We start from the raw sequence: 17,568 nt of genomic DNA, 5'->3' as shown, positions 1-17,568 counted from the left end.
CTATAGGCATTAATTTTCATGATAGGATCATTTTTGTGATTTTCCCCACATCTTTGGTTTATTTAGTTGTGTCATTATACATTGTATATGTATTTTATATGGATGTTTATGTCCTCACTGATTTTATACTTACGGTTCCGCCATGTTGGGGGCGGTCCCGGGTAATTTGTGAGCTTTTGTACAGTCTATAAGTAAGAGCAATGTGGGGAGGCTGTCTTATTCCCCTGTTGAAGACACTGCAGTCGAAACGCGTAGGCCTGGCGTTCTCAGCTTCCCACATTGCTATTTTTTAGTCGCTTGTGATCACTTTTTATCTTGTAAAGGTTTTTATCCAATAAAACCCCTCGTTTTGACCTACACCATGTGGAGTCCCCTTTTTCTTTTTCCCCATGGTTCCACTTTTTATTAGTTCCTCCCGACCTGTCTGTTCCGGAACTGGAGGGTGCGTGTGATAGTGGTTCGGCTTCCATCCAGGACAACTACTTCACATCGGTGACCGTGATCTACAGGACATCATTCGGGTGGACATCACGGGAGGTTACCTCCTCATGCCTAATAGACTTACTGCTATACGGCAGATACGTCCTACGGATCCGGTAAGGGTACCCAACCTCCTTTTATTAAAGATTTGTGTGGCCTGTTAACTACAGTTGCCTTCCATTTGAGTGTCAATTCACCCTCCAGGGTTTACAGCTCCTGTCCCCCCTGAGAAGACTTCCACTGATCCTATTTTTATGGACTCTGGTCCCCTGTTATCTCACATTTCAGTATAGACATTTTAATCATACCTGATTGGTTGTTTTTTGCACTCTTGTCACTTTAATTCACTTTTTCACAGGTGTATACAATTTTTCAAGTTCATGCTGGGTGATCTTAGCGCTGCACTTAATTATTTGTATATTGAGCGGACTTGGTTTGTTTGTGTGTTAGCTGCTTTTTTATTTATTTTGTTTTATTTGTTCTGAGGGCTAGCGCAGCATTTCTTATACTCTGTCACTTATTCTTGACCTCTGGACTCTGTCCCGCTTACTCCTGACTCTGCGTTATCCACTGCTGATTTTTGAACTCGGCATCACTTACTCCTGACACACACGCAACATGTCACAACCTTTATTAAAAATATTATGAAATGTAGTACTCACAAATGTACTTTATAGACTTGCTAGGTCACATAAAATGGCATCCAGGAAGAGACCTGTTCAACTCATACTGCACAGAAGAAATCCCTGTAATGAATCCTGTTAGAGAGCATGCAGCCATTGTCTCTAGTATGCATAATCGCTGAGCGGTTTCAAGGGCAGACCCTCTACATCAGAGCAGGTTTGCTCACATGATTCCTGTCTTTAAATAGCCTATCTACTACTGCCTTCATTGTAACTGGAACTACACAACTTCTAACAGAATACATTTAATAATTGATTACCTGTTTACTGTTGAGCATGCACAACTAAAAATAATAATAATACTCTTGATGATATCTGTAGCACATATCTGCCACACTCTGCATTCCTTTGGAATGTATCTTTTTTTCCACTTGATGGCTGACTGTTTGTAATTTCTTACTCTTAACCCTGAACTCTGAGTCAGTTACTCGTGACTCTTGAGCTCTGCATCACTCGTGACCCCTGAACTTTGCGTCACTTACTCCTGACCCACTTACTACTGAACCTTTGTTTTACCTATTACTAAACCCTGCACTGTGGATCCTTTTAAGCCACTTCCAAAATTCAATGCAATAAGAACCACAGCGCAATGTGTGCTCCATGCTTTCTTTTTCAGGCAGGAGGGCCCAACTTATGATCTTCTACACAGGCCCAATGCTTTTGGAAAACCCTTCCATCTCTAGTACTTTCAATTTCTATGAATTTATCATACTTTTTAAAAATCAACTTTCTGTTTCTTCCTTATTAACCACTTGCCGACCAGCCGCCGTGATTATACGGCGGCAGGTTGGCTCTATTGTACGAATCGCCGTAGCTGTATGTCACATCGTGCAATAGATACAGCGGGCGTGCACACAGCTCCGGAGCAGATGCGCGTGACCAGCAGCCGTGATGTCCGCCGGCCACCCACGATCACTCCACAGAGAGCCAGAACGGGGATCTGTCAATGTAAATAAACAGATCCCCGTTCTGAGAGGGGAGTAGAGAGACCGTCTGTTCCTAGTGATCAGGAACAGCGATCTCTCTCCTCCTTCGGTCAGTACACTCTCCCCACAGTTAGAAACACCTCCCAGGGAACACAGTTAACCCCCTGATCACCACTAGTGTTAACCCTTTCTCTGCCAGTGTCATGTATACTGTAATCAGTGCATTTTTATATCACTGATCGCTGTATAAATGTCACTGGTTCCAAAAAAAGTATCTGATCTGTCCGCCACAATGTTGCAGTCCCGCTGATCACTGCCATTACTTGTAAAAAAAAAAAAAAATAATAGTAATAAAAATGCCATAAGTCTATACCCTAATTTGTAGACACTATAACTTTTGTGCAAACCAATCAATTTACGCTTATTGCGTGTTTTTTTTTTTTTTTCCCAACAACATGTAGAAGAATACATATTGGCCTAAACTGAGGAAGAAATTTTGTTTTTTTTTTTTATTTTTTGGGGGGATATTTATTATAGAAAAAAGTTAAAAATATTGCTTTTTTTTCAAAATTGTCACTCCTTTTTTGTTCATAGTGCAAAAAATAAAAACCGCAGAGGTGATCAAATGGCAAAAAAAAAAAAGCTTTATTTGTGGGAAAAAAAGGACATACATTTTGTTTGGGTACAACGTTGCACGACTGTAGTGCCGTATCGCAAAAAAAAAAAATGGCCTGGTGATTAAGGGGGTGAATCCCTTCGATCCTTAAGTGGTTAAGCAGTTTGTCAGTACTATTATAAGAGAAGTATGGGATTCATTTAAAAAAAATTATATTCACTTACTGTAGGTGGATGCAGCATCGGTCCAATGCTGTATCTGTTCCCTGCCAGCTCTATGACTAAGAACTAAGCAATCAAACACCACTGATCCCTCAGCTCTCGGTGTTCAGCCTGCAGAGAGCTGGTGACTGCCAATCACTGGCTCTCTGTTCTGCCCCTCCATCGCTCAGCTGGGCTATAGTGGGGGTGAGAGCTGCTGGTTCGGGCTTTCAGTCAGTGGCTTGCTGAGAGGCTGAGCCAACTGCCGCTTCAGGCATCTGGGTGAATACCAACCATAAGGTCAGGATCCTGGACTGGCTCTGTGACGTCATCCGACAGTGGGATTTACCCCGCTGTCGGCTGAAAATGGGTCACAGGAGTGCAGATCGAACTGCACTCATGTTTGGCTATGCTTCTTCTTTAATATTGTGCTGTCAGCAACAAAAACCTAAACAAGTGTTGACTAAGAAGTAGCTCACAGCAACGCAATGGGCTTGATATACTAAACTAGGAAGTGAGGTGAACAAAAACATCCAGTAATGTAAAGGGATATTAAAAATAGTGCTTCTTTCCATCATTGGTTGAAGTAAACACATGTTTACTTTGCTCTAATGGCAGACTGGATGAACCACTTGATCTTTGCTGTCAGTCAGTCTTCTGTTCACTTCAATTTACCTTGTGCTTTAGTAGATCAGGACCAAGTAAGTTGCCAATGCAATCTAATAAATATTGTTGAAAATAATGTCAAAACGTCCATGTAATTTGCCTTACACTGAATTTCTTTAAAAAAAAAAGCTAGTGCATCCTGATGTACTGTAGCATGTTTTATCATAGGACCGTAGCCATACAGCAAACAATACCAATAGTTATTGGGATTTGGCTAGGGGGCAGCCAGTTCCAGAAAAAAAAAACATCAGGGATTTAACCACTTGCTTACAGGGCACTTAAACCCCCCTCCTATCCAGACCAATTTTCAGCTTTCAGCACTGACGCATTTTGAATGACAATTGCGTGATCATACAACACTGTACTCAAATGAAATTTTTATCATTTTTTTCCCCACAAATAGAGCTTTGTTTTGGTGGTATTTGATCACCTCTGCGGTTTTTATTTTTTGTTAAAAAAAATGTAAAAGACCGAATTTAAAAAAAAAAAAACTTATTTTTTTTTTATATTTTGTTATAAAATTTTAAAAAGGGTAATTTATCTCCTTCATTGATGTATGCTGATGAGGTGGCACTGGTGGGCACTGATAGGTGGCAGAAATTTTATTGGGGACTGCTTGGACAGAACCCCATGGCAGAACCATGTTCTGTTTGAATGGTCTCAAGTAAAGTTTCTTGTGGATGATACCAGTGGTGTGCGACACTCCTTTTTTAGGCTTGCATCATCTGCTACAGAAGTGTGAGTGGGCTCCGTGCTAGTCTGCACTTGCTCTTCACAGCTTAGGTCTTAAGTTATTACGAAAACCAGTAATAATCGAATGCAGAAGCAATTATTTAATATGATAAAGAGTAGATACATTTATACAGTCTTACAGATGCAACCAGCCCATTGAAGGCAACCGTAATGCTGATGATGCCATAATGAAAATGAGTTTGACACCCCTGCACTAGGGGTACCATTAGTAGTGCCAGATTGATCTCCAGACTGCAGGTGCCTGCAGAGATTTAGCACAAATGTCACTTAGATCAGCCAGGGGCATGGAACCAGTGGGGCCACTACTTTAATTTCTTAGGGAAGTAACTACTGACACCAATGAGAGCTGTCTGTAAAGGAAAATTCTTCCCATGGACCAACAGTGTAAGGGAGCCCTTCATCCATTTACCACTAGTGAAATGGGACAATTCCCCCACTGACCAGCAAAGTAAGGGGAACTATACTGATCACCAATACAAAGGGGCATTTCTCGACTGACCACCAACGTAAGGGGGTCCCACAGCACTGACCAACAATGTTTTGTTTGGTTAAATCTCATGATTATTATTTCTGGGGAGGTGTGTGTTTTAAAACATAGACCATTCTTAGTATCAGATATACAAGATGGCTATATTCTTACTGTTTTATGTATTATTATATCTACAACTTACCGGTCACTCTAATGTAGTCACCCCAACGTACCAGGAGCTGTAGATATGTTTATTGTGTTTCCTGTAACCTGTATACCACTCTATATTACATGATATAAATATTTTCCAATTATGCTTATGGCAATTTACAGTATATCACTTCTTAAAATATTCATTTTGAAATGTGTTGGCCTTTGTTATAGTTTTTCAATTTCGCAGATATTAAGTTTTCAGTATAAACAGTACAATAATGATGCATATTACCATCATAAAAGCCACATGAATAACACATAGGAAACTGTGGCAAATTAGCCTTGCAGTGGTCACTAGGTCTGATTATGTAGAAAGTACACTATAGCCAAAGTGGAATAGTGTATGCCTAGATGCAACTGATGTGATATGGGGGTCAGGAGTGTACATCTTGGGCGTGAAGATGTCATAAATGGTTGAATTTGTAGTAATAAAATCAAGAGTTAGGTATAGTAGACCACCTGTTTCAAGTAGGTTGAAGCAGCAGGTGGGGAAGTATAGAAGTGTTTGAAAATAAAACCATGTCATAAACGTAGAGAAGAAGGAAAGAAAAGGGAAAGTAGTATAAGAAGTGGGGTATGATTAAAGAGGGAATGAGGGGAAAAGTGGGGGTGAGGGAAAGGATTAGTTGGTGATCTCTGTCTGGGGCACAAAATTCCATGTCCAGAATTTGTAGTTATAATTGTGTGAGTGAGGTTAGGTCTATTGTAGTAAGTTTTTAGAAAACCCATCTGAACCAAACCTTCAAGAAAATAGCTTGGTGTCATCTAGAATACTTGAAAGCTTCTCAGTAATCATAAATGATATAGTCTTGACTTTGTGGAAAGGGGTAGTTTGTTTCTTCGAGATAGAGACAGTTGTTTTATTGACACCAGAAGGGTAAAGGCAGCTAGCTTACAATAATATTGATGACGGTATTTGTTTTGGTCTTGTAATAGAGTAAACCATGGGTTTCTCTGGATATGCCTGTAAAGTAAGGTGGATAATATATATAAAAGAAATCACTTTGGTCCAGAAGGTTATTACAAAGACACATGTCCAATAAATATACTTCACTTTGCCAACCTCATTCTGTATTAGTTTTTCATGTATTTTATTGCCTACTAAAATTGATGCCATTGTTATCATTTTTGTTTAACCTCTGAATTTTACCAGGTATTGGAATTAACCAAAGAAAAAGAAGACCTTGGTAGCAAGCTGTCAGAATTAAAACTTCAGTTGTACGAATCAGGGAACAAAATTGACCAGCTAGAAGAAGCATCAAGTAGGAAAAGCTTAAGATGTTATTAGTTCATATCTTTATACAGACAATTATGAATTATTAGCAAATACAATGCCTTGAAAAAGTATTCATACCCTTGACATTTTCCACATGTCACGTTACAACAAAAAACATAAATGCTTTTTATTGGGATTTTATGTGATAGACCAGCACAAAGTGGCACATAATTGTGAAGTGGAACAAAAATGATAAATGGTTTTCAAAAATTTTTACAAATAAAAGATGTGAAAAGTGTGGCGTGCATTTGTATTCAGCCCCCCTGAGTCAATACTTTGTAGAATCACCTTTCACTGCAATTACAGCTGCAAGTCTTTTGGGGTTTGTCACTATCAGCTTTTCACATCTAGAGCGTGACATTTTTCCCTCATCTCCTTGGCAAAATAGCTCAAGCTCTGTCAGATTGGATGGAGAGCGTCTGTAAAAAGCAATTTTCAAGTCTTGCTACAGATTCCCAATTAGATTTAGGTCCGGACTTTGACCTGGCCATTCTAACATATGAATATGACTTGATCTAAACTATTTAATTGTAGCTCTGGCTGTATGTTTAGGGTCATTGTCCTGCTGGAAGGGGAATGGCTCCTGTCTCAAGTCTTTTGCAGACTCTTAATGCCGCGTAGACACGAGCGGACTGTCCGACAGAAAAAGTCCGATGGAAGCTTTTCATCGTATATACCGATCGTGTGTGGGCCTCATCAGATTTTTCTTTTCGAAAAATCTGACGGACCTAGAAATGGAACATGTTCTAAATTTTTCTGATGGACCCAATTCCTATCGGGAAAACCGATCATCTGTATGCTGGTCCGACGGACCAAAAAAGACACATGATCTGAAGCAAGTATGAGAAGGAAGCTTTTGGTTACTGGCTATTAAACTTCCTTTTTCTAGTCCCGTCGTAAGTGTTGTACGTCACCGCGCTCTGGACGGTCGGACTTTGGGTTGACTGTGTGTAGGCAAGACCGCTTGAATGGAATTCCGTCTGAGAAACCGTCGGAGTTTATTACGACGGCTAAACCGGTCGTGTGTACGCGGCATAACAGGTTTTCTTCTAAGATTGCCCTGTATTTGGCTCCATCCATCTTCCCATCAACTCTGACCAGCATCCCCACAACATGATGCTGCTACCACCATGTTTTATGGTGGGGATGGGGTGTTCAAGGTGATATGCAGTGTTAGTTTTCCACTACACATAGCGTTTTGCTTTTAGGCCAAAAAGTTACATTTTGGTCTCATCTGACCAGAGCACCTTTTTCCACATGTTTGCTGTGTTCCCCATATGGTTTCTCGCAAACTGCATACAGAACTTCTTATTGCTTTCCTTCAACAATTACTTTCTTCTTGACACTCTTCCATAGAGACCAGATTTGTGGAGTGCACGACTAATAGTTATCAGGTGGGTGAATCTGTTCACAGGAGCTGTGGATCTCTGCAGCTCATCCAGAGTTACCATGGACCTCTTGGCTGCTTCTCTGATTAATGCTCTCCTAGCCCAGCCTGCCAGTTTAGGTGGAGGGCAATGTCTTGGTAGGATTGCAGTTGTGGCATACTCTTTCCGATTTTCTTTCCATTTTCAGATGATGGATTGAACAGTGCTCTGTGAGATGTTCAAAGCTTGGGATATTTTTTTATAGCCTAACCCTGCTTTAAACTTCTCCACAACTTTATCCCTGGCTTCTCTGGTGTGTTTCTTGGCCTTCATGATGCTGTTTGTTTACTAAGATTCTCTATTAAACCTCTGAGGGCTTCACAGAACAGCTGTATTTATACTAAGGTTAAATTACACACAGGTGGACTCTATTTAATAATTAGGTGACTTCTGAAGGCAATTAGTTCCACTAGATTTTAGTTGGTATCAGAGTAAAGGGGGCTGAATACAAATGCACACCACACTTTTCAGTTACCGTATTTATTTGTAAAAAAAAAAAATTTGAAAACCATTTATCATTTTCCTTCCATTTCACAATGATGCGCCACTTTGTGTTTGTCCTTAACATAAAATCCCAATAAAATACCTTTGCGTTCAAAATGTGCAAAATTTCAAAGGGTATGAATACATTTTCATGGCACTGTAGCTTTACTCAAAGGTAGAAAACTAGAAATAAATGTGACTTGTCTCAGCCTGGAGCAACAACATCAGCATGCCTCCATCCCTAAGACCCCTTTCATACTGGAGCATTTTACAGGCGTTATAGCGTTAAAAATAGCGCCTGCAAACCGCCCTAAAACAGCTGCTCCATTTCACACTGGAGCGTTGCACTGGCAGGGCATCAGAAAAAGTCCTGCCAGCAGCTTCTTTGGAGCGGTGAAGGAGCGGTGAAGGAGCGGTGAACTCACTGCTCCTTCCCATTAAAATCAATGAGGCAGCGCTGTCATACCGCCGCTGCAACGGCGTCTTGCGGGCGGATTTAACCCCTTTTCGGCGGCTAGCGGCGGTTAAAACCGCCCCGCTAGGGGCCGAATAGCCCCGCTAAAATGATGGTAAGGCAGCGCTAAAAACAACGCAGCTTTACTGCTGACACCCGGGCGCCGGCAGTGTGAAAGGGGTTTAAATGTTATGCAAGAACAAAAGGAAGTGGGGTTGGGACTTTACATGAGGCATGTTGGTGTGTATAATGATATAGAATAAACATGAATAAATTGAATGTCACAATCCCCAAGAGGGTAATTCATAATAATAAGCATAATAAAGCCAATAACGGTGAAACATTTATGATACAGAATGTAATCATAAAGAGTCCATATATATAATACATTTAATAGCGAATGATTAATTGATGAACATGATTTGTGACAAAGTAAATGATAAGCAATCAAATACATACAGATAATTCATACATGATTTACATGATATGTGAAATTGATAAAAGTTGTAATATGATACAGTTATCAGGACAAACTTGTACTTGGCACCCATAGATGAACACTCAACGCGTTTCATGGCTTCTTGCCAATCGTCAAGAGTTGGATGTATGAATGAACTAAAAATGAAATAAATTATTGAGTTATCTATAGGGATCCACTATTCCCCATAGGTAAAAGAAAAAGGCAGAAAGGAGAAAGAAGAAGCACTATCAATGTTACTTACAAAGCAGCCCATAAGTTATGGCCAGCTCCAGGGAATGGAATAGAGCAGTGGCTCGGCATAGGTGGTCCCAACTGGGGGTTAAGGCGTGAGATACTCGAAACAGGACCTGTGGGAGACCGTGGCCAGGGAGCTGGTCGGACAGTCACTACAAAATGCTATATTGTGAAATGTGTGCATAATTGGCATCTGCCCAAATCTGTGTGCAAATATAAAGTTAAATAATAAGGAGCAACCAATGCAAAATGATGAATTGCTTGACTAGTGTGGGTGTAAGGTAAATGTGAATATGAGTACGTGTAAAGATAATTGGATGTGTGCAGTGACGGAAAATGTGTGAATGATGTAATAATTAGGCTACTTTCAGACTGGGGCGTTGTGGGCCTCTGCGGTAAAGCGAGCGCTATATTTAGCACCGCTTTACCGTTGTTTTAGAACCACCCCGCTAGCGGCCGAAAAAGGGTTCAAAGCGCCACTGCAGACCGTCCTGCAAGCGCACCGCTCCAGTGTGAAAACCCTTAGGCTTTCACACTGGTGACACAGGAGAGGCGCTTTACAGGGACTATACAGGTGCTATTTTTAGCGCTGTAGCACCTGTAAAGTGCCTCAGTGTGAAAGTAGCCTGAGATTAATTAAAACGTATAATATATATGTGTGTGTGTGTGTGTGTGTGTGTGTAAATATACATGCCTATACAAAGAAATATAGTAGTAGTAATGTAGTAAATAATGCGTATGCAGTAGTAATGTATATAAATGTGTGTGTGTGTGTGTGTGTAAATTTATATTGTGTGTGTGTGTGTGTATATGCATGTGTATGCATTATGTGAAGTGATAAAATATAATAAACCCCAATTACCTGAACTGAAAATAGGTGTGACGCAAAGGTCTAATACCCATAGTGATGGCATGTGGAGTGACGTTCTGGCCAGCCCCGGGCCAGATATACCCCCGGTCCTGGGCGGATCCCCGCCAATGTCATGTATACCACGTGGCAGCCAAGGAGAGGAGCACCTAACCCCCATCAGACTTGCGTGCGTCCGCTCCCCTCTGTTAAAACGTGGAATGGAAAAAGCCTGCCTTCACATCACGGCGTCGCATGGGGTGCGTTGACATGACCTCGATGAGTCGAGGTCTCAATCAGCCTGACCCACCACCCGTACCACACACACAAACACACACACACCTATATACAATATACATGTACATACACCTACATCAACACACACACACACACATTTATATACATTACTACTGCATACGCATTAATTATTTACTGGCATATTTCTTTGTACAGACATGTATATTTTAGAGCTGCACGATTAATCGTCAAGAATCGTTATTGCAGGTAACACTGCCTTGCTAAAGAAGCTGAGAGTAAAGGTGATGGTCTGGCCAAGCATGTCTCCAGACCTAAACCCTATTGAGCATCTGTGGGGCATCCTCAAACGGAAGGTGGAGGAGCGCAAGGTCTCTAACATCCACCAGCCCTGTGATGTCGTCATGGAGGAGTGGAAGAGGACTCCAGTGGCAACCTGTGAAGCTCTGGTGAACTCCATGCCCAAGAGGGTTAAGGCAGTGCTGGAAAATAATGGTGGCTACACAAAATATTGACACTTTGGGCCCAATTTGGATATTTTCACTTAGGGGTGTACTCACTTTCGTTGCCAGTGGTTTAGACATTGATGGCTGTGTGTTGAGTTATTTTGAGGGGACAGCAAATTTACACTTTATACAAGCTGTACACTCACTACTTTACATTGTAGCAAAGTGTCATTTCTTCAGTGTTGTCACATGAAAAGATGGAAAATATTTACAGAAATGTGAGGGGTGTACTCACTTTTGTGAGATACTGTATATTTGATATACAGCATATACTTTTTAATTTAATTCATCATTCACACATTTTCCATCACTGAACATCTTTACACGTACTCATATTCACATTTACCTTACACCCACACTAGTCAAACAATTCATCATTTTGCATTGGTTGCTCCTTATTATTTTACTTTATATTTGCACACAGATTTGGGCAGATGCCAATTATGCACAAATTTCACAATATGGCATTGTGTAGTGACTGTCCAACCTGCTCCTTGGCCACAGTTTCCCACAGGTCCTGTTTCGAGGATCTCCCGCCTCAACCCTGGTTGGGACCACCTATGCCGAGCCACTGTTCTATTCCATTCCCTGGAGCTGGCCATAACTTATGGGCTGCTTTGTAAGTAAAATTGATAGTGGTTTTTCTTTCTCCTTTCTGACTTTTTCTTTTACCTATGGGGAATAGTGGATCCCTATAGATAACTCAATAATTTGTCTATTTAATTTTTAGTGCATTCATACACCCAACTCCTGACGATTGGCAAGAGGCTATGAAACGCGTTGAGTGTTCATCTATGGGTGCAAAGTACAAGTTTGTCCTGATAACTATATCATATTACAACTTTTATCAATTTCACATATCATGTAAATCATGTATGAATTATCTGTATGTATTTGATTGCTTATCATTTACTTTGTCAGAAATCATGTTCATCAATTAATCATTCCTGATTAAATGTATTATTATATATATTGACTCTTTATGATTACATTCTGTATCATAAATGTTTCACCGTTATCGGCTTTATTATGCTTATTATTATGAATTACTCCCTTGGGGAGTGTGACATTCAATTTATTTGTGTTTATTCTATATCATCATACACACAAACATGCCTCATGTAAAGTCCCAACCACACTTCCTTTTGTTCTCACATTTACCCAAAAGCAGCATTTTAATTGTGGGTTGTTGCTGTCAAGTTTAATCACATGCTATGCTGTTATCTTGCTATAGTTCTCATTTAAGCAGAAAAAGAGACTGAATTCATGAGATTATCTCAGAAAAGTTTCAGTTACAAACCCAATTGGCAGCAAAGAATTGCATTTCAAAGGCAAACATGAAAATGTCACATGCAGGTTTATTTTTTCTCAGTTAAAAGGTAACATAACATGAATATATTGGTGTTGTTGATAGGAATGAGTTTAAGGTTTGCCACTGCCACAGATTTTTGGTGTATCCCCCGGATTTGCAAATTACAAAGGTTTTGACTAAATGTTTGCAGGTTTGCCACCAGAAAGAAGGATCAACCCACAGTATGATGCAGTATGTTAGCCGTTGCCCTTGTTCAGCAGGCACAGGAGCCAAAAATTTGAAGGAATCGATAATCTAGTCCTTTCTCTAAAACAGTGGGTTCACGGCAGCAATATTGCCAGTGTGCATTGGACATATTAGGTAGATATAAAAGCGCAGGGTCTCTACTGGTTGGTAACTTAGGAGGTCCAAATATATAACATACAGAACACCACATCCCATTGACAATGGGAACAATTGGAAATTGGATAGGGACTTTATAGGCACCCTAATGCCGTGTACACACGACCGGACTTTAACCGAACTGTTCCGCTAGAACGGATCCATTGGACAATCCGACCGTGTGTGGGCTTCATTGGACCTTCAGCTGACTTTTTCGGTCGAAAATCAGACAGACTTTAGATTTAAAACATGTTTCAAATCTTTCCTTCCTAAGGACTAAGAACTTCCTTATTTTAGTCCGGTCGTACGTCATCATGTTCGAATCCGTCGGACTTTGGTGTGATCGTGTGTAGGCAAGTCCGTTTGTTAGAAAGTCCGTCGGAAAGACCGTCGGACCATTGACGTCGAAAAGTCCGGCCGTGTGTACATGGCATAAGGATCACAACACACTTAAAAGTACATTATCTTTATTGAGTACCAATGATAAAAACAATACTAAAAAAATTAGTGTTCTGTCTTAAAGTGATTCTAAAGTCTTGTTTTTTTTTTTTGTTAAAAATAATAAACACGTTATACTTACCTGCTCTGTGCAGTGGTTTTGCACAGAGCAGCCTGGATCCTCCTCTTCCTGAGTCCCACTACGGTGCTCCTGGCCCCTCCCTCCTGTTGAGTGCCCCCACAGCAAGCAGCTTGCTATGGGGGCACCCAAGCCGCAGCTCCCTGTGTGCATTCAGACAGGGAGCTGCGGCCCAGCCTCCCCCTTCTCTCCTCATTGGCTCACTGATTTTGATTGACAGCAGTGGGAGCCAATGATGCGCTGCTGTCTCAGCCACGGAGGAGGGGAGTCCCGGACAACCGAGTCTCTCATGCAGCATCGCTGGATCTAGATGGGGCTCTGGTAAGTATTAGGGGGCTGGGGGGCTGCTGCACACATAAGTTTTTTATCTTTTTATCTTAATGCAAAACCTTCTGTCTTTACAACCACTTTAACATTAAATGATGGGGAGAATTCCCTGTATAAATTGTACACACAACTGGCCTTAGAGAACAAATATCAATATTATACTTGGTTCGGGAATTTCACTATCCTTTCTTTTGCCTATATGTTTCACGCTTCTTCAGGAGAAATTAAAGACCAGAGCAATGTCAATCTAAATATAAATGCAAATGACTATAAAATACAATTTGTCACGATAACATGGTACAATATAGCATGATATATTCCATGTATAAATGTAGAACAATCACAAGTGCGGCGTTGCTGGTATATTATCATTCCCGGGGCGAACGTGGGAACAGAGAAAGGGGGAAAATGCAGAAGATCCTACAAATGAAACACTGATAAATGGAGCTTTAAATAACATTGAACTAGAAATACCCATGGACCTTCCCAGCTATTTGCTTACCCAGAAACTATAATAAGAATATTAAATGTAATGTTACCCTGCATGCTGCAATTAGTAACCATTGAGCAAATTCAGGCTTTGCTAGAAAATAAGTTAGAACCCCAAAACATTATATAATTTTTTTTAAAGCAGAGGTCCTAAAGAATAAAATTGTGGGCTTTGTCATTTTTTTAGATCACACAGTATTTGCACAGCAGTTTTTCAAAGGCAGTTTATTTGGAAATACACTTTTTCAAATTTTAACCACTTCAGCCCCGGAAGATTAGGCTGCTCAATGACCAAAGCACTTTTTACAATTTGGCACTGCGCTACTTTAACTGGTAATTGTGCGATCATGCAATGCTGTACCCAAATGAAATTTGCACCCTTTTTTTCCCCACAAATAGAGCTTTCTTTTGATGGTATTTGATTGCCTCTGCGATTTTTATTTTTTGCGATATAAAAACGGAAAAAGACCAAAAAATTTTGAAAAGAAATGTTCTACTTTTTGTTAGAAGAAAAATCTAATAAACTCAATTTTAGTCATACATTTAGGCCAAAATTTATTCAGCCGCATGTCTTTGGTAAAAAAAAATGTCAATAAGCGTATATTTATTTGTTTGCGCAAAACTTGTAGCATATACAAACTATGGTACATTTTCTGGAATTTACGCAGCTTTTAGTTTATGACGGCCTATCTCATTTCTTGAGGTGCTAAAATGGCAGGGCAGTACAACCCCCCCAAATTACCCCATTTCGGAAAGTAGACACCCCAAAGAAATTGCTGAGAGGCATGTTGGGCCCATTGAATATTTTATTTTTTTGTCACAAGTGATTGAAAAATGACAAAAAAAAAAAATTACACAAAGTTGTCACTAAATGATATATTGCTCAGACATGCCATAAGAATATGTGAAATTACACCCCAAAATACATTCTGCTTCTTCTCCTGAGTATGGGGATACCACATGTGTGAGACTTTTTGGGAGCCGTGTACAGGACCCCGAAAAGCAAGCACCGCCTTCAGGCTTTCTAAGGGCGTAAATGTTTGATTTCACTCCTCACTACCTATCACAGTTTTGAAGGCCATGAAATTCCAAGATAGCACAAACCCTCCCCAAATTACCCCATTTTGTAAAATAGACACCCCAAGCTATTTGATGAGAGGCATGTTGAGTCCATGGAATATTTTATATTTTGCCACAAGTTGCGAAAAAATGAAATTTTTTTTTTTTTTGCACAAAGTTGTCACTAAATGATATATTGCTCAAACATGCCATGGGAATATGTGAAATTACACCCCAAAATACATTCTGCTGATTCTCCTGAGTACGGGGATACCACATGTGTGAACATGTGTGAGATTTTTTGGGAGCCTAGTCGTGTACAGGACCCCGAAAACCAAGCACCGCCTTCAGGCTTTCTAAGGACGTAAAATGGTGATTTTATTCCTCACTACCTATCACAGTTATGGAGGTCCTGAAATGTCCAGATAGCGCCCCCCCCCCCCCATGACCCCATTTTGGAAAGTAGACACCCCAAGCGATTTGCTAAGAGGCAATCAAAAAGAACGCCTGAAGGCGGTGATTGGTTTTCGGGTCCTGTACGCGTTTAGGCTCCCAAAAAGTCTCACACATGTGGTATCCCCGTATTCAGGAGAAGCAACAGAATGTATTTTGGGGTGCAATTTCACATATGCCCATGGCATGTTTGAGCAATATATCATTTGGTGACAACTTTCTGTAAAAAAAAAATAATTAATAATTTTCCCGAAACTTGTGGCAAAATATAAAATATTCCATGGACTCGACATGCTTCTCAGCAAATATCTTGGGGTGTCTACTTTCCAAAATTGGGTCATTTGGGGGGGGGGTTTGAATTGCCCTGGCATTTTATGCACAACATTTAGAAGCTTATGTCACACATCACCCACTCTTCTAACCACAAAGACAAAGCCCTTTCTGACACTTTGTTTACATGAAAAAATATATTTTTTTTGCAAGAAAATTACTTTGAACCCCCAAACATTATATATTTTTTTTTTAATCAAAGGCCCTACAGATTAAAATGGTGGGTTTTGCCCCTTTTCTTTTTTCACACAGTATTTGTGCAGCGATTTTCCAAACGCAATTTTTTGGGAAAAAACACCCTTTTTTTTTTATCTTAATGCACTAAAAAACACACTATATTGCCCAAATTTGTGATGAAATAAAAAAGATGATCTTAAGCCGAGTACATGGATACCAAACATGACATGATTTAAAAAATGCGCACAAACGTTTTGCGCACAAACTACATACATTTTTAAAAGCCTTTACAGGTTACCATTTTAGATTTACAGAGGAAATCTACTGCTAAAATTACTGCCCTCAATGTGACCTTCGCGTTGATACCTCACATGCATGGTACTATTGCTGTTTACATATGACACCATACTGACGCTTGCGTTTGCCTATGCGCGTAAGATGTATAAAAAATACTGCGCTAACACAAAACAAATAAGTAAAAATAGCAGCAACTATCAAGTGTTATATGACACCAATCAGAATAATAAAAATTAATATAGTCGCGCTAGTGGAAAATAAAGTAGAAACTGTAAACGTTAAATACTGGTGACATAAATAACTCAATATTAGATACAAAGATTGTGCACCTTTAAATCAAAAAGAACGTGCCAACTTAAATTGGAAAAATGTCCATAACCAAACAAACATGGAAGTGAAATAGTGAAATATTAAATGAAAATAGTCCAAAAGGTGAAAACGAATTTCAAAGTGATGAGTGGTGCAAATATTCATAAGGTGCCAAGTGCGTTGATGGGACCTCCACCTATGACAAACACTGTCACTTACCAGAGAGCGATAGTCCCTTGTTACAGGGGACCACGCTAAGCAGATGGCTGTACCCCAGCCCGGGATCTCACAGGCAGGTACCAAATGTCTCAACGTCCAGGGGGATCCTCACCATCGATCACAGCAAAGTGATGTACTCCCAAGAAATAAAACACATAAAGTGCTCCACATAGCGTAAATCCTTATAGGTTTATTAAATAATAAAAGTCGAATGCACACTTACAGTTGACAGGTGTAAAAAACAGCAAAAACAGATAACGTGAAAGCCGGCTGTATCTGTTTTTGCACCACTCATCACTTAGAAATTCGTTTTCACCTTTTGGACTTTTTTCATTTAATATTTCACTATTTCACTTCCATGTTTGTTTGGTTATGGACATTTTTCCAATTTAAGTTGGCACGTTCTTTTTGATTTAAAGGTGCACAATCTTTGTATCTAATATCGAGTTATTTATGTCACCAGTATTTAATGTTTACAGTTTCTACTTTATTTTCCACTAGCGCGACTATATTAATTTTTTACTGCCTATGCGCGTAAGCACAGGGGGACAGGGGTGCTTTTCTTTTTTTTAATTATTTATTTTGCTTTTTTATTTTATTTTTAAACTGTTCCTTTCATTTTTATTTTTTTATTTTTTTTAATCGTTTTTATTGTTATCTCAGGGAATG

At 39.8% G+C, this 17,568-nt stretch overlaps 1 protein-coding gene across 1 annotated transcript in view; it reads left to right on the top strand.

The window, feature by feature from the left end:
• The window catches only part of SYCP1 (synaptonemal complex protein 1), a 360,929-nt gene that overhangs the window by 3,684 nt on the left and 339,677 nt on the right, over positions 1–17,568 (top strand). Inside the window, exon 3 of the mRNA XM_073615691.1 lies at positions 6,160–6,268. Within this exon, the coding sequence (XP_073471792.1) occupies positions 6,160–6,268 (109 nt within the window). The remainder of the gene's footprint in view (positions 1–6,159; positions 6,269–17,568) is intronic.

The sequence above is a fragment of the Aquarana catesbeiana genome, linkage group LG02 (genome assembly GCF_042186555.1).
Source record: "Aquarana catesbeiana isolate 2022-GZ linkage group LG02, ASM4218655v1, whole genome shotgun sequence".
Lineage (NCBI taxonomy): Eukaryota > Metazoa > Chordata > Amphibia > Anura > Ranidae > Aquarana > Aquarana catesbeiana.
Note: the sequence above shows the minus strand (reverse complement) of the source record. Positions and strands in the feature narration are given on the sequence as shown.